The 23,355-nt window shown below is 41.3% G+C and overlaps 1 protein-coding gene across 1 annotated transcript in view; it reads right to left on the minus strand.

The window, feature by feature from the left end:
- prkar2aa (protein kinase, cAMP-dependent, regulatory, type II, alpha A) overlaps window positions 1-23,355 on the minus strand; it is a 246,097-nt gene that overhangs the window by 45,328 nt on the left and 177,414 nt on the right. Inside the window, exon 5 of the mRNA XM_080218686.1 lies at window positions 11,379-11,485. Coding sequence (XP_080074812.1) covers window positions 11,379-11,485 — 107 coding nt within the window. The remainder of the gene's footprint in view (window positions 1-11,378; window positions 11,486-23,355) is intronic.

The raw sequence follows: 23,355 nt of genomic DNA on the forward strand, positions 1-23,355 counted from the left end.
GTCTTGCTGCGGCTGTATAGGGCGTTGGTGAGGCCGCAGCTGGAGTACTGTGTGCAGTTTTGGGCGCCGTACTTACGCAAGGATATTTTGGCCTTGGAGGGAGTGCAGAGAAGGTTTACTAGGCTGATGCCGGAGTTGAGGGGGTTGAGCTACGAGGACAGGCTGAATAAACTAGGCTTGTACTCGTTAGAGTTTAAGAAGAATGAGGGGAGATCTCATTGAGACGTATAAGATGATGAATGGGATGGATAGGATAGAGGTGGAGAGACTCTTCCCGCTCAGGAAGGACAGTAGGACTAGGGGGCACAGCCTCAAGATAAAAGGGGGGGCGGTTTAGAACGGAGTTGAGGAAGAACTTCTTCAAAGGGTGGTGAATCTCTGGAATTCTCTGCCCGTTGAAGTGGTGGAGGCTACCTCGCTAAGTATTTTTAAGAAGCGGGTTGATGGGTTTTTGATAAGAGAGGGGATTAAGGGTTATGGGGAGAGGGCGGCAATGTGGAACTGAGCCACGACAGATCAGCCATGATCTTATTGAATGGCGGGGCAGGCTCGAAGGGCCAGATGGCCTACTCCTGCTCCAATTTCTTATGTTATGTTCGAAAATAGCTCGAGTCAGGATTGAACCAAGTAATAGGGTGGCTATTACTACAAAACATCTGATGCCCTTCTAATATTCAATAGCACACCTCCATTTAAAAAACATCCAATGACTGAATGAGACAGTTCAACAGTTTTACATTACAGGAACAAAATAGGTTTTGAACATCCAAAGAATGTTTTTGAAAAGAAACTTTCGTTTGAATTGCATAGGAACAAAATGAATTAATAATCATGAACAAATGCTTTAAAGTCACATCAAACAGATTTTTATTTACGAGTTTAACTGGTTCAATATTCAGGTTACACTATGGATGCTTGAGAAAACAGTGGTTGTGATTATTTTTATATTTTTGAGGGAAAGTGGAAATTGCTTAAGGTGACTCAGTAACTGAGAATGGAAAATTCTAAGAATTTACAATGTGTTTCCCAGAAAAAAACCTTTTGTTAACCAAGTTTCCAATTACCAGAGGAAGAACAACATGAACAATACAAGATTCAGCACGAAATGCTGGATATATTAATACACTGTAGAGTACAAAACTCAAGAAAGCCTGGATAACGGCATCAGTCCAACAATTATGATGGCTTTGTAGAACTCAGGATCTCCAAAGTTCATAAACATAATTCAGAATACCTGCACATTTGGTAGAGGTTCATAGTTCAATGCTTGTCACCAGCCTCATTAAGCAAATAAGACCTGGTACACTACTTTCAGATTGCACATCACCAAATCCACTTTTACAGTGGGAGAATTACATTTTCTGATGTACTGTCACTCCATTTCAAGTGGGCATTGGTTCCACAGCACCGGAGGTGAAGTTTAACTGCGTTGTTCAGCAAAAATGAAATTGCAATTTAAGTTAAAATGATTACACAGAGATTTCAGCTTTTCTAAATACAGGGCTACAATCTTCTTAAAATGGCTTTAAAATTCTCTCAATTTGCAAGGAAATCATAGAACCAAACTGCATAGAAAGCCATTCAGCCCACTGTGCCTGGCCAGCTCTCTGAAGAATCACATCCACTCCCCTACCCATTCCCTAAAATTTTTTTTCCCTAAGTACTTAACTAACTTTTTTAATGTTATCATTGAATCTATTTCTATAAAGGAAAAAGTCGAAGAAATTGGGGCGAAAAATGCAAAAACTTTTTTTTTAATATGAACAGAAAACACATACTTTGCATGCTGAGCAAATCCAATATTGCACTATAGCAAAAAAGTAACATCTGATAAGAGTTTTCTTTTGTTGGATATGAATTACTTATGCCTGCTTTCAAGTCAAGTGTACTTTGTGTTATCAACCACATACTTCAAGAATAATACAACATGCTCACATTCATTATTCATATTTTGAATATGGTACTGTAAGAGTAGCATCAACTCGCCTCATTACAGCCACCCAGCCAGGGAGTAACATTAGGAGGTACATACTTCATCCCAAGTTGATGACCTCTGCTTAATGACTAATGATTTAATGGTTCTGAAGGAAACAATTGCTGATCGACAGTATTTACCCAGTCACAAATAGAGAAGCACCTTGCCCACAGCTTCAAAATTAATGCTCATTTTATATTAAAGTTCAATAGTGCAATACAATTCAGTTCTGAACTATCTTCCTTTGGTTGAGATCACAATGCAATTCAGATTTAAACGACTGAAAGATTTCACAAAAACTGGAAAAATTAGACTAACAAAACAAATGACTATGGTAGAATTCAGCAACAAGTGCATTCACATCTACATCACAAAATGCAGCAAAACCAGCACCCAGTTTTGCACACTTATTCCAACACTCACCAGGCATTCGGTAATGCCTTTCTCTCGTTTAAGAAAGTTACTGCAGTGACTAAGATGTGCAAACAGATCAGACGCCAATTAATCATGTTTTGATGTATTTTGTAGATTGAGTAATACTGTTTACAATTTTTGCCAATTTACTATTAGTGGAAAATATGCAGTTAAATCCTGCTTTGGGATGTACATTTGAAACATAACTATAGACTCAACATTTATACTTCAACATTGTGATCAGGAATACACTACTCCAAAAGGTTGTTAGCAGCAGATTCAATAGTAACCGCCAGAAAGGAATGAGATAAATAATTGAAGGAAAAAGATGGAAAAGAACATGGAAGTGGGACTAGTTGGATAGGGCTACCAAAGAGCTAGCAGAAACATGGTGAGCTGTATCATTTTTGATTCATAGAATCATAGAACCCTACAGTGCAGAAAGTGGCCCTTCGGCCCATCGAGTCTGCACTGACCACAATCCCACCCAGGCCCTACCCCATATCCCAACACATTTACCCGCTAATCCCTCTAACCTACGCATCTCAGGACACTAAGGGGCAGTTTTAGCACGGTCAATCAACCTTGGACTGTGGGAGGAAACGCTAGGGTTGTTTAAGAGTCACTTAGACAGCCACATGAGCGGTCTACATATAGGGGGATATAGCAGGCCTTACTAAACATTGTAGGCTTGGGATTCCGTTTTTGCCTCAGGGATGTTACAGTCTTTGCCTGTTTAATAATGAATTTTTTGTCTCCACAGGCATTTAAGTCCACCTTGTTGACCAGCAAGGGGCATGCATGCGGCAGGTTGTAGTGGGCTGCTCTTGGATGTTGCTTCGGGAGTTGCCTATTGCTTCATGTCGTTAGTGTGCTTAAACTGGACCATCTCGAGGGCAACATGACAGCTCAGAGACTATCTCTGTTGCTGTGCGGACACATGGATTTGGGCCTGTGTCTGTGGGAGTTTGCGCGTTCTCCCCGTGGTTGCGTGGGTTTCCTCCGGGTGCTCCGGTTTCCTCCCACATCCCAAAGATGCGCTTTTAGGCTGATTGATTGGGTAACAAATTGTCCCTATATTGGACCTCCCTGATCCTCGCACATTAGGCGTAGACTAAAATCATGAATAGGTCACTGAGACAATGGGACGGCGGCGCGGGCTCGTTGGGCCGAAGGGCCTGTTTCCCGTGCTGTGTTGTTCTTTGTTCTTTGAAACAGAGCACCTAGAGGAAACCCACGCAGACATGGACAATGTGCAAACTCCACACAGACAGTTACCCAAGCAGGGAATCGAACCCAGGTCCCTGGAGCTGTGAAGCAGCAGTGCTAACCACTGTGCTACCGTGCTACCCATTATTCTGCAGTAGAAAATAGTTGCAGACTCAACACTGAAATAGATTCCCTTTTGTCACTCGTAGGGGATTCCTGCAAAAATAGTAATTTATTTTTCCAGTAAAATATAACATGGCCACTAGCCCCAAATGCCTCAAGCTTCCTCCATCATACTCCACCTTGTCTGCATAAAAATTGTTAAAAATTAGAACTCATTCTTCTACAAATCATATAAAATTAGCTCAATTAAAAACACTGGGCAAGTGCCTTTTAAATAATTGCATATTTATTATTATATTTGATATATAGTAGTTGAGGGACAGATTTTTTTGAATTGCTTTATTATTGTCACGTGTATTGGTAGACAGCAAAAAGTTTTGTTTCTTACACGCTATATAGACAAAGCATACCGTTCATACGAGTATATTGGGGAAAAGGAAAGGAGACGGTGCAGAAAGTAGTGTTACATTCATAGTTAGGATGTAGAGAAAAATCAACTTAATACAAGTCTATTATTCAGAAGTGATGGCAGCAGGGAAGAAGCTGTTCTTGAGTGGGTTGGCATATGTTCTCAGACTTTTGTATCTTTTTCCCCAATGGTAGAGGGTGGAAAAGAGTATGTCCAGGAGCCTGGGGTCCTAGATTATGCTGGCTGCTTTTCTGGGCAGTGGAAGATGCAGCTGGAGTCGATAGATGGAAGGCTGGTTTGCATGATGGACTGGACTATATTCACAACCCTTTATGGTTTCTGGCAGTCTTGATCAGATGGCTTTTTTTTTAAAATAAAAAACGTACAGCACAGAAATAGACCCTTTGGTCCGGCCAGTCTATGCTAGTGTTTATATTCCAGACATGCCTCTTCCCACCCTATTTCACCTAACCCTAGATGACCATTACCTTCTATTCCTTTCAGCCTCATATAATCCATCTTATTTCCCCTTATATGAATCAAATCTGTTTGCCTGAAGTATCAAATTCCATGCTCTACTCAATCTATGGGTAAAGAGGTTTTGCCCAAATCCCCAACAGGATTTCAGTGACTAATTCATAGTATAATCCCTAAGTCTCGTCTCCCCACAAGTGGAAGCATCTTGTCTACATGTCAACCATGAAATCCCACAGTAGTTTAACCACATCTGCTAGTTCACCCCTGCATCTCTTTTCAAAGGAAAAGAACCCCATCTATTTAGTCCTCTCTACTGGTTATAACTGTTCAGTTTGTTTTTATACATCAACCATCAGCTGCGATACTAATAATCAATGGGTCCTCCTGATGGAGGGGATGAAAAAAAAGCATTTCACGTGTTGGAAGAATGTAGCCAGGTTGACACGTATTAATGGCTGGTTGATTATGTTGTTAAAAGATACACTGCATGACTAATGACTGTAAATAGATATAAAAAGTGTCAGCTGGAACATTGGGCTGGTAGTTTGGAGGCAGAGATCTGTATTTGAAGATATTTTGAGGCTTCAAAGGTTAACTTCTATGTTGTCATCTCCAAGAGCAGAAACAAAGTTGGGACAGGCCAACTTCACCAGGAGGATAAAGTTTCAAACATAGATCTGTTTCAGATACAGCTCTGTTTAATATAAAGTAATGAATGAAGCAGCAAAACTAAGCTGATGCTTCGCACATTATTGAGAGTATGCTGCATTGCTTTAGTTGCCAACTTTTTTGGATGGCTTGTCAAATAAAAATCCCATCTGCCTGTACTTAACCGATAACAATATTTGTAAATCCAGAGTATTTGCCAGGATTCCATGCAACATTGTTAAAAGAGAAACCAGCTAATGTGGTCATTCATCTGATATCTGTGCTGTATGGGTCTTGCTAAACTTAAGCTGTCAGTTTATACAGTAACAATTATTCACTGCAGAGTGATTCATAAAATCCCCATGTACAGAGGCAACTATTTGGTCCATCAGGTCTGCACCAACCCTCTGACAGAGTATCTTACCCAGGACCTTTCCTCAGGCCCACCCTGTAACCCCACACATTTAACATGGCCAACCCACCTAACCTGAACATCTTTGGACTATGGGAGGAGACCAGAGCATCTGGTGGGAACCCATGGAGACACAGGGAGAACGTGCACACTCCACCCAAACATCCGAGACTGGAACAGAACCCAGATCCCTGGCGCTGAGAGGCAGCACTATTCCACCACGTCGCTTTCAGTGCGCATAAAGAAGTTTCTGAGATTCCAAGATCCTGTAAAAATGAAAGCTGTCTAAACAATCCAGTCCTTCCAGTTGGTTGGGATGTTAATTAATGAGTTGTTCTTCACTTTTTGTAAGGTGCATAACACCACTGACTGAACTGTCTTCATGCAGTTTTGCTTATAAAAATGTTAGGGGCTATTTTCCAAAAAAATAAAGTGTCCAACAGGGAGGAAAATGAGAGGGGAGCACAGACTAAACCCACTGGAGAGGCCAGCAGAGTGCTCGAGGGGCCATTGGACATGCGCCTGACATCACCCCTCCCTCCCCGCCCCACCCCCCACCAAACCAAGATCACTGACCCTGACCCACCCATCTCCAGTTGCCCGATCGCTGGCCCTGATCGCCAAAGACCAGCCTCGATCGTGGCTCCACCACCAGCACCCCCCACACCCCACACCCCAATTCAGAGATCTGTCCTTCTCTCCCTTCCTACCTCCCACCCCTTGTGGCTCCATCCTTCTGGCCCATCCTCACGAGGCCCCACACCCTTAGCACTACCCGGTGGGCACTGCAAGGCTGCCAGGCTGGTACTGCCTGCAGGCAGGGCCTCAATGGCCACTGGTCCAACCTGTTGCAGGGGATCAGGTATGATCGCTGTTGGTGGGAACTTGACCAGTGAGGTTGGAGAGCCAAGCTGGTCTGGATAATACTGTGTGGAACTTGTTAAAGTGATTCAAATTAGATTATGACTATTTGAAGCAGCCTCGTGCCGTTCTCTGGCACATGGCTGATTTTGTGGACAAGAATGGCCTGTGTGATTCTCGACCTGCTGCCGGCTGGGAAAAAAAAAATCAATTTTTTGACCCCCGTTTATATTTCCCATCCCGCTACATTAGTCAGCTAGCATAACCAGATGGGAAAAACGTACCCATTATTCTTCTTTGTAAGAAAGAAACAAAAGCGCCCAATGGAAAAGGTTATTAGACACATTTAAATTAATACCATGAAGATCGCGTACTGAGCTATAATAGTACATGTTTGGTCCTCAAAGAAAATTTCCTTCAAGTCTTGCAGAATATTCAAATTTGTTGCAAGTGATAGAAAAACTTAAAAGTGAGCTGAAAAAACATCAGTGGATTTAATATTAAGAAGCTGATAATAAATTTACAGCAATTTAATTTTTGGCACTAGATTGCAAAATAAAACTTCACATTACTTTTAAATGAGTCATTCCATATCCGCACGAACCTTTCATTTGTGTTTAAATAGAATCAGTAGGACTAGCTGATGATCTGAACAACCTGACAGCTCAATTTTCTTAATTATTCTGCCACCAAAGCATCATCTTCCAATTCTATAATGTTATTCAGTAAATCTTCATGCAACATGAATGCTTTTCAAGAGAAGTGTTAAGTAGAAATTCATAAACTATGTATTAGGTATAGAACATTATTGAGACACCTCAAAGCAGTATGCCTTGTTGCTATGTTGTAATTCTTCATTTTTAAAAATATACTTTTTAAGATTCATTTTTACATCACTGCCCGGGTCAGCATTTACTGCCCATCCCCAAGTGCCCTTCATTTCAGAGGGCATTTGAGTGTCAATCACCATCAACATTCACACAAAAAGCCACAACCAAATGAAGTCTTCAGGTCTGGAGAACCCAAGTATGTAATTACCAGGTGTAGGGGTTTTTCAGACACTAAATGTTGAGCTCAACTTTAGCTAACACAAAGACTCACAACCACATTATCCTGGTGAAAGATTTTCTTTCTTAACCAATTCACACAGGGAGGGAAGGGCTGGGCAGTCCAACATTCTCTGAAGTTACATCAGTGGCATTACAATTATACATTTTCCAAAAGGTGTTTTACCTGTCCTCTGGCTCATCATGAGCCAATGAGTAAACGTCATATACCCTGACCAATTACAGGTATTCTCTGACAGCGTGGGAACAGTAAGTTTTCATGGTTTCTACTAATTTTCCCATGACCACCCATTGCCAGTTCCAGACTCTCGTATCTAGTTGAAGACTCTGCCTATTCACTGAGCTGTCTGGAACCACTAGCTTGTCTTTACTCAATGAATGTAAGAACATAAGAACTAGGAGCAGGAGTAGGCTATTTGGCCCCTTGAGCCTGTCATTCACTGTCATGGCTGACCTTTTTGTGGACTCCGCTCCACTTATCCGTCCGCTCACCATAACCCTTAGATGGTTTACTGTCCAAAATCTGTCTTTGCCTTAAAAGCATTCAAAGCGGTAGCCTTAACTGGGCAGGAAATTCCACAGATTCACAAGGCACCTGCCAGACCCTTGCGCAGTCACTTAAACTATCAGAATAGGAAATACTCCAACTTCTACTACTCAGCGTAACAACTTCCATGCTACTGAGGGGTAGGGGGGGAAAAAATCACTAAAGAGTGAAAGAGTGTGCAAACGAAACACAAAGTCACCAAGAGGGTAGAGTGGCATTAAAACTACTTTTTAAAAATCTAGATGGCAAGAAAGAAAACAAGAAAATTAAATCAATTTGTTTCAAGTATTTGGAAGAATGCCGATATGAAAGCAGATTGAACCAGTCTGGATAAGGGACTGGAAATCTGGAAACACCACCATACTGGCACAACAAAAATAATTCATCAAGATGAAGACTACACTGATCAGCAGTTTTTCAAAGTTTATCAAGAGACTAACTATGAAAAGGTACAATATTTAAACGCTTGAAACGAGGTACAATTTTATAGAATAAAATAGGAGCTTCCTGAATAGCTACGATTAGCTATGAACTACAGAGATAGATAACTCAATTTCGGCACAGAAGCATAGTGGTCAGCACTGCTGCTTCACAGCTCCAGAGACCTGGGTTCGATTCCTGGCTCGGGTCACTGTCTGTGTGGAGTTTGCAGTGTCTCCTCGTGTAGGCATGGGTTTCCTCCAGGTGCTCCGGTTTCCTCCCACAGATAAAATGTGCAGGTTAGTTGATTGGCTACGCTAAAATTTGCCCCTTAGTCTCCTGAGATGCACAGGTTAGAGGGATTAGCAGGTAAATATACAGGGGTATTGGATAGGGCCTGGGTGGGATTGTGGTCGGTGCAGACTCGATAGGCCAAATGACCTCTTTCTGCACTGTAGGTTTCTATGATTCTATGATATACTAATAATGAATCAATATAGAACATGTAACAGCTCAATCTACAGCATTTAATAGAAACAGAAAATTGGAGCAGGGGTAGGCCATTCTGCCCTTTCAGCCCACTTCATTATGATCATCCAATTCAGGAACCTGTTCCTGCTTTGCCCCATAATCCTTTGACCCCTTTAGCCTGAAAAGCTCTCAAGGTCATAGAGTGAGAGATTTACAGCATGGAAACAGGCCCTTCGACCCAACTTGCCCATGCTGCCCTTCTTTTAAAACCCCTAAGCAAGTCCCAATTGCCCGCATTGGCCCATATCCTGTTCTATACAACTTACCCATGTAACTGTCCAAATGCTGTTTAAAAGACAAAATTGTACCCGCCTCTACTACTGCCTCTGGCAGCTTGTTCCAGACACTTGCCACCCGCTATGTGAAAAAATTGCCCCCTGGACACTTTTGTATCTCTCCCCTTTCACCTCAAATCTGTGCCCTCTAGTTTTAGACTCCCCTACCTTTGGAAAAAGATATTGACTATCTTGCTGATCTATGCCCCTCATTATTTTATACACCTCTACAAAATCACCCCCAAGCCTCCTGCACTCCAAAGAAAAAAGTCCCAGTCTATCCAGCCTCTCCTTATAATTCAAACCATCAAGTCCAGGAAGCATCCTACTAAATCTTTTCTGCACTCTTTCTAGTTCAATAATATTCTTTCTATAATAGGTTGACCAGAATACACAGTATTCTGAGTGTGGCCAGGCCAATGTCTTGTACAACTTCAATTAGACATCTTAACTCCTGTATTCAATGTTCTGACTAATGAAACCAAGCATGTTGAATGCCTTCTTCCCCACTCTGTCCACTGTGACTCCACTTTCAAGGAACTACGAACCTGTACTCCTAGATTTCTTTGTTCTGTAACTCTCCCCAATGCCCTACCATTATGTATCTAACACCTTCTTGAAAACATACAATGTTTTGGCCTCAACTGCTTTATTTCGCAGACTCACCAGTCTCTAGGTGCAGAGCTCTCTCATTTCATTCTCTAGGTGCAGAGCTCTCTCATTTCATTCCTAAGTGGTTTAATCTGTATTCTTAGACTATGATCTCTGGTTCTGAACTCCTCCACCATTGGGAACATCCTTCCTGCATCTATCCTGTCTAGTCCTGTTAGAACTTTATAGGTTCTTGTGAATCCCGATGTCACTACAGGAGCTCCAAAGTAACATTCCACTCTCTCTCTCTCTCTCTCTACTTTATCCTCTTGACTCAGCTTTCAGTCTTGCTCGTTGACTCACGTCTGATTCTCCCAACTCCAGCTTTCATACTTCCCAGACTTGTATGAAATAGAAGCAAATACGTTAGCAACATTCAAAACGCATCTTGATAAGACACATGAACAGGGTGCAAACAGAGGGATAAAAACCATGTTTTGGCATAGGCTTGGTGGGCCAAAGACCCTTTACCCATGCTGTATGGTTTTCATCAGGCCTGGGCAATTTTGACCCTTCAAGTCTATTCTACCATTCAATATGATCATGGTTGAGCTTTTACTTTACCTCCACTTTCATGATGTTCACCTGCGTTCAAAAATCTATCGATTCTCGCTTTAAATCTCAACAACTGAGCAAAGTTCTCTGGGATAGAAAACGCCAAAGATTCAGGACACTTTTGAGCGAAGAACTTTCTGATCTTTTCTGTCTAAATTATGAGACTGTGACTACCAAGTTCTAGATTTCTCAACTAGGGAAAACATCCAACCAGCACCGAGACCATGAGGAATTTTGTATGTTTTTAATTAAATCACCCTAGTCTAGACTTCCTAAAATTTAGTATTTATTTACTTAATCCCTGTTTACAGGACAATCCTCTCAGTCCAGACAGCATATAATCTAGGCAGCACAGTAAATGTTTTTTTTTAAAAGTTACTAAACATCCAGCCATATCATTGTGATTTTGTAGGGTAACATTAAATTTGCATTGAGTGTCCCCTTCAACACTGCAGTGTAGTCAAGGAACAATATTTGTTCTTCAGGACCAAATAAGGTAAAGAAATAGATACATCAAAGAACATTTAATTCTTCACAAAATACAAGCTTTAATGATAACTGGTTAAAAAGTCAATGGCTAGACTGGAGAAAGTTAACAATTAATTCAACTTTACTCACCTGAAAAAGCATATTTTAATCAGTGTATCAACAATGATTTATTTTAAATGTACAGCAATTTTTAATTTTAACATTCTAGCGAAATCAACTCAAGGTTATTTTAAAAGGGATTTTTCATTTACAGGAACATTAAAAAAAAATATTTAAACAGAAACCCTGTATCATAATAAAATTTAAATTCCTTACCGTTCAATTACGTAGAAATTGTCTCCATCGTCATTTTGGTCAATGACGTGTTCTGCAGGTTCAACTTTCCTCTCAAACATTGCATCAAGGATTTGATATAATTGTTCCTGTTAAAAATAATGGAATGTCATCAGTTTGATACTATTCTACCTAAGCTTCTATTTCCCTCCTCTCTTTTCTGAAATGTCCCCATCATCTGCAAGTGAAAATAAATCATCACAAATGCAGTTTTAGAGACCATGATAAAAATGGCAGTTTTGGTTAGTTAAAAAAAAAAATGTCTTTTCTCAAATGGTTCAGCAACAAGGATCATCTAGTGTTTTTCTACAATGTTCTATAATTAAACACTATTCAAACTTGAGTTTTTTCTGCTGCCTGTGCCCAATTGCTCTTGATAAAAGTGATGGTAAGCAGCCTTCTTGAACCACTGCTGTCCATCTGGTGCAGATACACCATCAGTGCTGTTTAGGAAGAATGTTACTGGATCTGGACTCTGTGACAGTAAAAGAATGGCAATATATTTCCAAGTCAGGATAGTGAATGGTTTGATGGCAGGGGGGACGGGACTCCAGATGCTGGTGCTCCCATGTATCTGTTGGAAGGTGCTGTCAAAGGGGTCTTGCTAAATTCCTCTTTGTGGATGGTACACACTGTTGTCACAGTACATTGGTAGCAGAGAGATTAAGTATTTAAGGTGGTGGATGAACTATCATGTTGGCAGCTTTGACCTGGATGGTGTCAAGCCTCTTCTGGGTTTTTGGAGCTGTTCTCACCGTAATGTCACTGAGTGCACAAAGATCATTAGATTCTCTCTTACTGGAGACTGTCATTGACTGTACTTGTGTGGTGCATATGTTAACTTGCCATTTATCAGCTCAAGCCTGATTGTTGCTCAATGCTTGCAGCATATGAATACACAATGCTTCAGAAACTGAGGAGTTGAGAATGTGTGTTGCTCAGCACCAGTCATTCATCTCTGACAAAGGGTCATTTAGACTTGAAACGTTGACTCTATTTTCTCCCCACAGATGCTATCAGATTTGCTGGGATTTTCTTTTTTTGTTTCAGATTCTAACATTCGCAGTATTTTACTTTTATATTAATGCACGGTCAGCAAGTCATCCCCACTTTTGGCTTTGTGATGGATAGTAGGTCAATGATGGAGCTCTGTGGATAAATTGGCCTAGGACAAGGTTGCGAAGAATTCCCAGAGTGATGTTCTGGTCCTCAGAAGATTGACATCCAGCAATCACCACCATCTTCCTGAATGATGCTGGCAAACCCAAAATAAAAGGTCAGTGAACAGATTAATAATGGTGACTAAGTGACATTGCCGCTACATCACCGCAGCTCCCTAGAAATGAAGCAAATTTGTGTACATGTAAATTGTATTTCTGAAGCTTGTGACAACTGTAATTCAAATCAAGAATCTTCAAACACATTAATATCTCAATTAAATACAAAATACTGCAGATGCTGGAAATCTGAAATCAAAACAGAAAATACCAGATAAACTCTGGAGGTCTGGCAGCACCTGTTGAGAGAAAGAATTAACGTTTCAAATGGTCCTTCCACTGAACTGATGATAGAAATATACAGAATTATAAAGTTGGAAAGGGAACAGAGCAGAATCGAAGACCAGGAATAGGTTGCGGCAAAGGGGCACGGACAAATTTACTATGGCCGTAAAACAAAGGAGCGGGTGTTAACAGGAAGAAGATTGCTAATAGTGGCAAAAGGTGAGGCAGAACGTGTTAATGGGAACAACTGAACAGGCAGGGACACATGACGAAGTAGAGAAACAGATGGGGCTTCTTTTGGGGCAGATCAGGGAGCTGAAAGACAACTAGCAACATTCTAAAAAATGTGGGCGGGGAAAAATTTGCTGCCTAAAATTGTTGAACTCAATGTTAGATTCGGAAGGCCTAATTATGGCATATGCCTGGCCTGTCCCAACACAACTCTACCCCTCCCTCACAAGGCCACAGGTCATTAGCTGTTCAGTTGCTTCCATTAACACACTATCTCACCTTTTGCCACCGTTTGCAGTCTCCATCCCTTGTGGCACCATTAACATGCGCCTTTGTCTCTTAGGGGACTTGGGTTGTAGCTGGCTGGCGGGACAGCATTTATTGCCCATCCCTAGTTGCCCTTGAACAGAGTGGCTTGCTATGCCATTTCAGAGGGCAGTTGAGAGTCAACTACATTGCTGTTGCTTCAGAGTCACCTGTAGACTGGACCAGGCAAGGACAGCAAAGTTCCTTCCCTAAAGGACATCAGTGAACCAGATGGGATTTTCTGATAATCAACAATGGTTTCATGGTCATGATTAAATTCTTAATTCCAGACATTTTTCACTGAGTTCAAATTCCACCATCTGCCATGGCGGGATTCGAACCCAGGTCCCCAGAACATTAGCCGAGTTTTTGGATTAACAACAGCATTAGGCCATTGACTCCCCATGACAAACTGAGGAAAGCTAGAAATGTAGACTTATTTAGTTGGAGAGGAGGTGATGCAGAGGCGACATCTCCTCTGCCTCACCTTCTCTCCAACTGAATAAGTCTGTAAATTTCCATCTTTCCTCAGTTCTATTGAAGGATCATTTTTGATCCAAAACATTCACTTTGTTTCTCTGCATAGATGCTGCCAAACCTGTTGAGTTTATCCAGCATGTTCTGTTTTTATTGCATGCACACCAAGTCCGTTTACAATGTCTCACATGGTTTGATCTTCCTGCGTCCTTATTTCCTGTCACATTTTGTTCTATGACAGAATAAAGCAGGGACAATTATAATTGAGGAATAGATGCAAAGTGCCAAAATACTGCCAAGGGCTAACACTCAGGATTAATGAAAACCGCCAATCCTGAATTTCCAATCAAAAAAAGTGAAGGACCACCAAATCATTTCTTTGGGGATGATTACCAACTTTGTTTTAATGTAATTACATCATCATGTTTTAAGATGAAAACACATAACTTTACACAGTCTACCATAACATGCTTGCATTTACAGAAGTTTCTTTGAGTCTTTCAGCATCATCTTAGGAGTGACACGCTAGCACAGTGGTTAGCACTGCTGCCTCTCGGCACCAGGGATCCAGGTTCAGTCTCTGGCTTGGGTCACTGTGTGGAGTTTGCACTTTTGCCCCATGTCTGCATGGGTTTCATCTGGGTGCTCTGGTTTCCTCCCACATTCTGAAAGCTGCGTTGACCCGAACAGACACCAGATGGTGCCAACTAGGAGAATTTCACAGTAACTTCATTGCAGTGTTAATGCAAGCCTTGCGTATGACTAATAAATAAACTTTAACTTTATCTTCATTCATGTTTTTATTTCAAGACTATAACCTTGCTCAGACGTCAAAGCTTCGCTGGAATTTCTCTCTGCCTAGATCTATTGAAGGGAGTTCATCAGCCACAGCTATGCGTCATGAGCACAAGTAAATCCAGAATTGCCCAGCACTAAACAACAGGTTTCTGTGACTTTGTGTTCTAGTTTTTTAATGTTCAGTTCATAATAGAAAAGGAGCAGTTAAATGTGAAATTTACCTGAAATAAGCTTTGAGGATTCAATCTCCATCTTGTTTCCTAAGGGGAGGAATCCTCAAGTGCTTTTACACAAAGTTGCCAAACAAAATTAAGCAAAAAAATTGGTGTACATAGCCAACAGCCAAAAAAATCTTCCTCTGACTGCCCACCAACGTGTACCAGGAAGGGTAGAGAATTACCTGACCCAAACAGTAATTTGCTTATGTATGAATTTTCTACATTACTGAGGATGTCAAATTTATAAAAGGCCTCAAGCGCAGATACCAGCGTTCATTTTTCAATTGGGTTCTATTCTACACTGGAAAAACTGACAAACAACTCAAATTCTCTGCATTTCAGATAATCAAATCAAAGATGACAATTCCCGTGGACAAATATTTTCTGCCTGTGGTGGATGTCAAGTCACATCAGCACTCAAGATAAAGTCTACAGACCTTGCACAGTGTTCAAATATAATTACTCACATCAGCGTAAATGTTAATAGGACCAACTGGAAACTTGGTGTCATTTGCACTTTTCCGCAGAAGCCATCAATAAGATGAGATAAATAAAGCAGCTGCACTACCAACTTAATTTAGTCAAATAGAAAGGCAGTGCTGGGCAGGTACTTCTCCCACAATGGACTAAACATTCCATTTCGTTTATAATGATGGGATAGTTCAGTGCTTTCACGTACAAAAGCACCATTTATTGGTGAAATATAACGTGACACAGATTTTCGCAAAATGTTCTTGAGTAACCTGTCCAACAAATGATCAATGAAAATTTGTAACGCTTTTCAGCATTTTAATACGCTGGACAATGGACTGAACTTTCATAGTTGTCGCACAGCATTGACTGCTCTGTCTGCTAAAGAATGAATCACAGGAAAAGCTGCAAAAATGGACAGAAAATTGCACAGAAAAATACAGACGTATTTAGCATGAGCAACATCACTCCTGCAATTAATTTCATAGAGCTTCTGTAATTAATTATCACACCTCGATTAGAATGATAACTGTAATGAAATAGAAAGGCAGAACTGATGAAAATTACTTCGCACCCAACTGTAATAGTTAAAAGTTGGTTACAAATGGTAGAACTCGCCTCTAACAAAAGATTGTGAAGTTCAGACCCACTGCAATACATTGCACATAATCTAAGGTGGCTCTTAAATGCAGTGTTGAGGAGACAATTCTGACTGTGATGACGGAGACAACTTATTTGCTGTCTGCCACAGGGAAGATCTTGGCAAGGATCCACCCCAGCTGCATTCTCCCAATGCCGAGATATTCCTTCCAGAGTCACAGTGTGATTTTATGATCCTCATTGCATTGTAAATTCGGAAAAAGTGCAAGGAACAGCTACTACATGGTTTACAAATATCAACTTGAATTGTATTTGTGATGTAAATAAAAATGTGTCAAGCGCACAAGTGAAGATGCTTCTTCCAATTTATATCATCTTATTTTATAGCATGTTTATATTGTGCCAGCAGAGGCCATGAGCTTCCTTTCATTTTGGAGAAAATAAATGTCATCAACCTGGGAAGTTTGCATTGAATCCGGTGACATCTAAAGAACGCTGCTCTATAAAGGCTCAGAGAAAGGCTCTTTTGTTTTTAAAAGGCAGACAATTAGGATACAGGCTCCGTCGCTAATAACTGTAAATATTATTGTACACTCACATCCAGATAGCGTCATAGGGTATTACATTGCAGAAAGTGGCCCTTTGGCCCATTGCTTTTGCGCTGGCCAAAGTATCTGCCTACATTTTGCATAATGAACAACAGTTCTAGAACTAATTTGCAGGGAAAAACACTGGTTCCCCCTCTCAAGTTGTAAGAAGCAACTGTTAACCACTTTTATATTAATACTGACAAATTCCCTTGATAATTTGATTTTGCATCCCTATTATACAACCAAGCCTCCTAAGTGGCACCTTAACAAATGCCTTCTTAAAACCATCCACACAGCATTACTCTTATCAATATAATCTCCTTAAAAGAAATTTATTAAATGTCAGATAAGATGTTGCTTTTATAAATGCGCACTGGCTGACCTGAAATGTTTCATTTTAATGTTATCTTGCATTACGGCCTAAAGTAGAAACTCTGGGTGAAGAGTCTATACTATCTAGCATATTCCTTTAAGGAATTACAATAACTCAAATCCCTACAAACATCACTGCATGGTCAAAATCTCTGCTAATTACACCTAATATCCCTCAGCATGCTAGAGTGTATGCCATTGTGGTCCAGTTACCTCATCCACTTGGTTCCATCAATTTGTTCAATATGTTCAATTTATCCAGTTAAAATATCTAACGTACAATTTGAATCAACTTGTACAACAGACGTAGTTAACCTGTCTAATTGCATCAACCCATCCTCCCTATCATTGCCTGCTGTGAAACCAACCTGCGTAGATACATAGCACCTTCAACACAGAAAATCTTCCCAAGGGTCGGCACAGATGCATAATCAGATAAAAATTAACAACGAACCAAATAAATTAATGAATGCTCAAACAGTCGACTGTTTGAGAGAGGGGGGGGAGACAGAGAGAGAGGGGGGGGAGACAGAGAGAGAGGGGGGGGAGACAGAGAGAGAGGGGGGGGAGACAGAGAGAGAGGGGGGGAGACAGAGAGAGAGGGGGGGGAGACAGAGAGAGAGGGGGGGGAGACAGAGAGAGAGGGGGGGGAGACAGAGAGAGAGGGGGGGGAGACAGAGAGAGAGGGGGGGGAGACAGAGAGAGAGGGGGGGGAGACAGAGAGAGAGGGGGGGGAGACAGAGAGAGAGGGGGGGGAGACAGAGAGAGAGGGGGGGGAGACAGAGAGAGAGGGGGGGGAGACAGAGAGGGGGGGGGGGAGACAGAGAGGGGGGGAGACAGAGAGAGAGGGGGGAGACAGAGAGAGAGAGAGAGAGAGGGGAGAGAGAGAGAGGGGGAGAGAGAGAGGGGGGGAGAGAGAGAGGGAGAAAAGATTGGGGGGGAAAAGATTGGGGGGGGGGAAAGATTGGGGGGGGGGAAAGATTGGGGGGGGGGAAAGATTGGGGGGGGGGAAAGATTGGGGGGGGGGAAAGATTGGGGGGGGGGAAAGATTGGGGGGGGGGAAAGATTGGGGGGGGGGAAAGATTGGGGGGGGGGAAAGATTGGGGGGGGGGAAAGATTGGGGGGGGGGAAAGATTGGGGGGGGGGAAAGATTGGGGGGGGGGGAAAGATTGGGGGGGGGGGAAGAGAGAGAGAGAGAGAGAGAGAGAGAGAGAGAGACGGACAGACAGAAAGAGACAGTGAGAGAGAAAGGGAGGAAGAGAGAAAGGGAGAGAGGTTCAGATCTTTGGGAAAGCATGGTACTTCAAAAGGGCCTAGAGACAAAGGAACAAGTAGACTAACAACCGGGAGGCTGTGGAGAGGTTAAGAGAGATAGTGGAGAGTTAGAGTTGAGTGTAATCAGCATTGACAAATGGCAGTGTGTAGCTAAGGATACAGAAGAAGCCAATGATAAATCCTCGAGGTATACCAGAATTAAATGTGGGTCGGAAGAGAAGCCAACTGCAGGGGGTGTTTTGGCTGCAAGTAGGTAATCAATGGTGGAACTGAGTGAAGTTGGTCAACTTGGATGAACAGTGGAGGATTGGTATTAAAAGGAGGTTGAAATGGTTGAAGTCTGCAGAGAGGTCAAGATGGACAAAGGTAAATAGAGCATGTGGTTACAATCATAAATCTTAACCATAAGCAGCTAATTTGGCCTCACTGCTCTAAATACTAATTAGGATTGTGAGGGATGGCAGTGATAGGGTAATGCTTCATCAAGTGGTTCCGCTGAAAACACACTGGTGAAAAAGATGTTCATTGGGTGAGGTTGAGCCAGACGAGGAAATATTGTGCATCTAAGTCAATCACAGAGCATGCCATTCCGAACTGATTCAGATCATTTCAGGATTGTGGTAGGATGGAAGTTTGATAGCAGGGATTCAAACAGAAGAAAAGATGGGTGTAGATTTCGGAAGCAACAATGTATTCAAGTACTTCAAAAAAAAAGGAGAACGTGATTAGAAATAGGACGCTAGTTTGGAAGGGTAGGAGTGTGAAAGTGGTTTTTCTCTCCAGGAGTGAGGCAAAGATGACAGCTTTGAGAAAAAGACAGTTTTGAAAGAAAAAGATACAGACAGAGCACGATAGATAAGAAGAGAAAGCATTTAAAATACCAGTAAGCAAAGGGGCCAACATGAATTGTTGGATGGTCAACAGTTTAGTGGGAATTGGGTTGACAAAATATATGTCAAGTCTCATGGATAAGGTGACTTCAGAAGAGACATATGGAGGGGTAGGCAAGAAACTGGAGAAAGGGGCACTTATAGTTAGGAGAACTTTGGAAGAAGTTTCGTTTAGTTGGCAAGGGAAAGAGGTCTAACGATAAAAGCAGCTGAATGGAAGGTTTGCTGTCCAAGAGTCTCACGGGTTTATCTTATTTGTTTGTGATTACAAGGATGGAAAAAGCAGGGAAGGACAATTTAAAAGGAGGTTGTTGACAGTTCAGAAAAAAATGAGGGATAGTGAGCAGTTTGGCAGAGGACAGACAGCAAGGACTAAAAGTGTTTATTGTGGTCAGGCCAGATCTGGTAATGGGTTGTTTAAACCAATTATGTGCCAGATAAATTGAAGTCTATGTCCCTCAGGCTTGTGAATGAGAAGCTTGTGGTGGGTGTGTGGGCATTTTGGGAGCTACACTGTAGCCTTTAGGTGATGAATGGATGACTATAGACTGATCAAATGAGAGTACATTTAATCTCTCTTTCACTTCTTTACCCACCACAAAATTTATTTTTTCCTAAATAGTCCTACCCTTGCTTTAACATGTTGCTCTTGCAAAATAATTTAATATTCTCGTGCTGCCTGTCCACACATCTTTAGTTTTTCCTATTGTTTTTCTTCATCGTCCACATTTTAAATTCTTGTTTTGATTTCTTCTCCATTGTTAGCCCTGTAACTCCACTGTTATACCTGTAACTATAATTAATCTCTCTACTCAGCCTCACTTGTCACAACTGCTGGTTTTTCTTTCCACTTTATACAGAAGAGTTCTGTTTCATCATGCTGAAATGTGTTTATTGAATTGCATTAATTTTTTTACCATTCCCTCAGTTTCAATTTTCATAACAAACTCTATACATTTGCACAACTTGCTTCCTGCATACCAATATGTTATATCACCAATTGTTTCTTTGTTGAACTAAATAAAACAAGTTAGTCCAGAATGTAGAGACTCCCACTAAATAAAATACAATGGTCCAGAAAGTAGGGCCCAACCTTCTGTATCCCAGCAATCACACACATTTACCATGACTGATTCAACTAATATACACATCTTGGTACACCAAGGACAAACTGGCATAGCCAATCCTCCTAACCTGCACATCTTTGGACTATGGGATGAAACAGGAGCATCCGGAGGGAGCCCATGCTGACACAGCCAATCACCCAAGATCAGAATTGAACCCAGGTCCCTGGCACTGAGAGACAGCAGTGGTTAATCACTGTGCCACCCTACTTTTTCTACTTGCATTACCCATTGTCCTTTATTTCAACATACATATCTAAAGTTCATTACCTATTTCCCTTTGCACTGTTTTGGAATCCATAGCAGTTTCCTTATTATTCAAAACAAATAGATTCCAGATTTGCACCATCTCTGTAACTAGCTCACTTGCTTATTTTGTGATGATAGCTTTGATGATGCCACCCATCCTTTTATCTTGTTACTTTCTTCTAGAATATTTTACAACTAGGAAGGCTTAACCTCTAGTTCTGCCCGAGTCCAAGATGCTTCAAGCTTTTAAGACAGACAAACCTCAGAGCGATTTGTGCCTCTCGTTCATCATTTAACTTGAACAAACTTTCTACATTCAGACATAGATTAACTCTTTCCACCAAACAATTTTACTCATTGCTTTTCCCTTGATCGGTTTCCTTTTTATCTCATGCTCCATCGACCATTTGCTTTGCTTTTGCCTCCAAGTATCTTTCTCCCCTCTCTGAAATTTGTCTCAGCATTTTGATTTGATTTGTCACATGTACTAAGTGAAAAGTATTGTTTCTTGTGCGCTATACAGACAAAGCATACTGTTCGTAGAAAAGGAAACAACAGTGCAGAATGCAGCGTTACAGTCATAGCTAGAGTGTAGAGAAAGATCAACTTAATGCGAGGTAGGTCCATTCAAAAGTCGGACAGTGGCAGGGAAGAAGCTGTTCTTGAGTCGATTGGTACGTGACCTCAGGCTTTTGTATCTTTTGCCCGAAGGAAGAAGGCGGAAGAGAGAATGTCCAGGGTGCGTGGGATCCTTAATTATGCTGGCTGCTTTGCCGAGGCAGCAGTAAGTGTAGACAGAGTCAATGGATGGGAGGCTGGTTTGCGTGATGGATTGGGCTACATTCACAACCTTTTGTAGTTTCTTGTGGTCTTGAGCAGAGCAGGAGGTATACCAAGCTGTGATACAACCAGAAAGAATGTAAATGTTGGTGAGAGTCATAGTTGACATGCCAAATTTACTTTGTCTTCTGAGAAAGTAGAGGCATTGGGGGGGCTTTAGTTAAGAGTGTTGGCATGGGGGGCCCAGGACAGGTTGTTGATGATCTAGGCACGTAAAAACTTGAAGCTCTTGATCTTTTCTACTTTGTCCCTGTTGATGTAGACGGGCATCTGGACAGATGTTGAGGCGTTCAAGAGGAGACAGTGCAAATGTGTGAGGGGAAATGAATACACCAAGAAATAGTTGGAAAATCGATTATGGCTGATATGCCACTGCTTTAAATTATGACCAAATGGACCAAGGTAATAGAAGCAAACCATTTCCTGTTTCTGAAGGATCATAGCTACTAGATTAAATATATTAGAATTATGTAAATTTTATATAAATTTAGCATGGGTCAAAAATGTACGGGGTAGGTGGGTTGGCCATGGTTAATTGACTCTTGGTGTTAGGGGATTAGCTGGGTAAATATGAGAGGTTAAGGGGATGGGGGCCTGGGTGGGATTGTTGTTGATGCAGGGTTGATAGGTTCCCTATAGTGCAGAAGGAGGCTATTGAGCCTATGATTCTATAAGAAATGTAGAACAGGAAGATACACTTGTTTACATGGAGAATTATCAGGCTGTAGGATTTGCCTCCAAGCATAAATGTCAAAAGTGGAGATGTTTGTGGTGACTGCCATAGAATCTCTACAGTGCAGAAGGAAGCCATTCGGCCCATTGAGTCTGCACCAGGACCCCCACCCACTCACCCACCACCACTTGACTATCTGTTATTTTTTTCTATTCATTCATGAGATGTGAGCATTGCTGGCTAGGCCAACGTTTATTGCCCGTGCCTAATTTGCCCTTAAGGTAGCGGTGAGCTGCCGCCTTAAATCATTTAAGTCCATGTGATGTAGATGCACCGATCTTGCTGTTAGGGATAGAGTTCCAGCATTTGGACCCAGTGACAGTGAAAGAACATGATGCATTTCAGCTCGGAATGAACAGTATCTTGGAGGGGAACTCTCAGGTAGTGGTGTTGCACCGCATTCTCAATAGCAATTAGGGATGGATAACAAATGCTAGCCTTTCCAGTGACACACTTGTATTCATGAAATAAAAAAAATTGTCAGTAGTCCATTAGATTGGTTAAGTGGATTTAGGAATCTAATTTTTGTAATGAATTTCAAATCCATTCCACTACACAGTTTACAAATTTCAACTGTAATTGTGTGTGATTTAAATAAAAATACATCAAGTGCACAAGTGAAGGTGGTGCTTCCAATTTATTTCATTTACTTTTTATTTTATAGCAAGTAATATTATGCCAGTGGAGGCCATGAACTTCCCTACATATTGGAGAAAATAAACGTCATCAGGCTGGCAAGCTTGCATTCATTCTGGTGACAGCTAAAAGAACACTGCTGCCGTATAAAGACTTTGGAATCTTGTATGGCGGAGAAAGTTTTTTTTAGGCAGAGAGTTAGGACACAACCTCTGTCCGAACCTTTTGTGTTTGCCAAGATATATTGATCCTCCAAAAATGGAGCCTCCATGTGCCAGTATCTGGTGGAATAATGCAGATTTTAATCAGTGGCTTGGCACACCAATGACAGGTTAATGGAAGGATTTAACTTTCCATTTGTATTATACGAGGTGTTTTTCATGAGACTGTGAAGTTGATTTAGTCTGCATGAATTGATGCTGATATGAAACAGTCGGTCGTCAATAGCAACTGCTATTCGCCTCCAACTTTGAATAAATAGTACCTTAAATATGAGTTATTCTTTAAGTTAGCATTTATGATTTTTTTTATATATGTATATATACTCTTATTTGGATCAATTTGGTTGGCTTTATTGAAGGACAGTAACCTTGGAAAACTTTGACTTAAGATAGAAATGGTGCCATTTGTTTGCCAAAATCTAATAT

This window comes from Carcharhinus amblyrhynchos, chromosome 3 (assembly GCF_965287045.1).
Source record: "Carcharhinus amblyrhynchos chromosome 3, sCarAmb.v2.hapA, whole genome shotgun sequence".
NCBI lineage: Eukaryota > Metazoa > Chordata > Chondrichthyes > Carcharhiniformes > Carcharhinidae > Carcharhinus > Carcharhinus amblyrhynchos.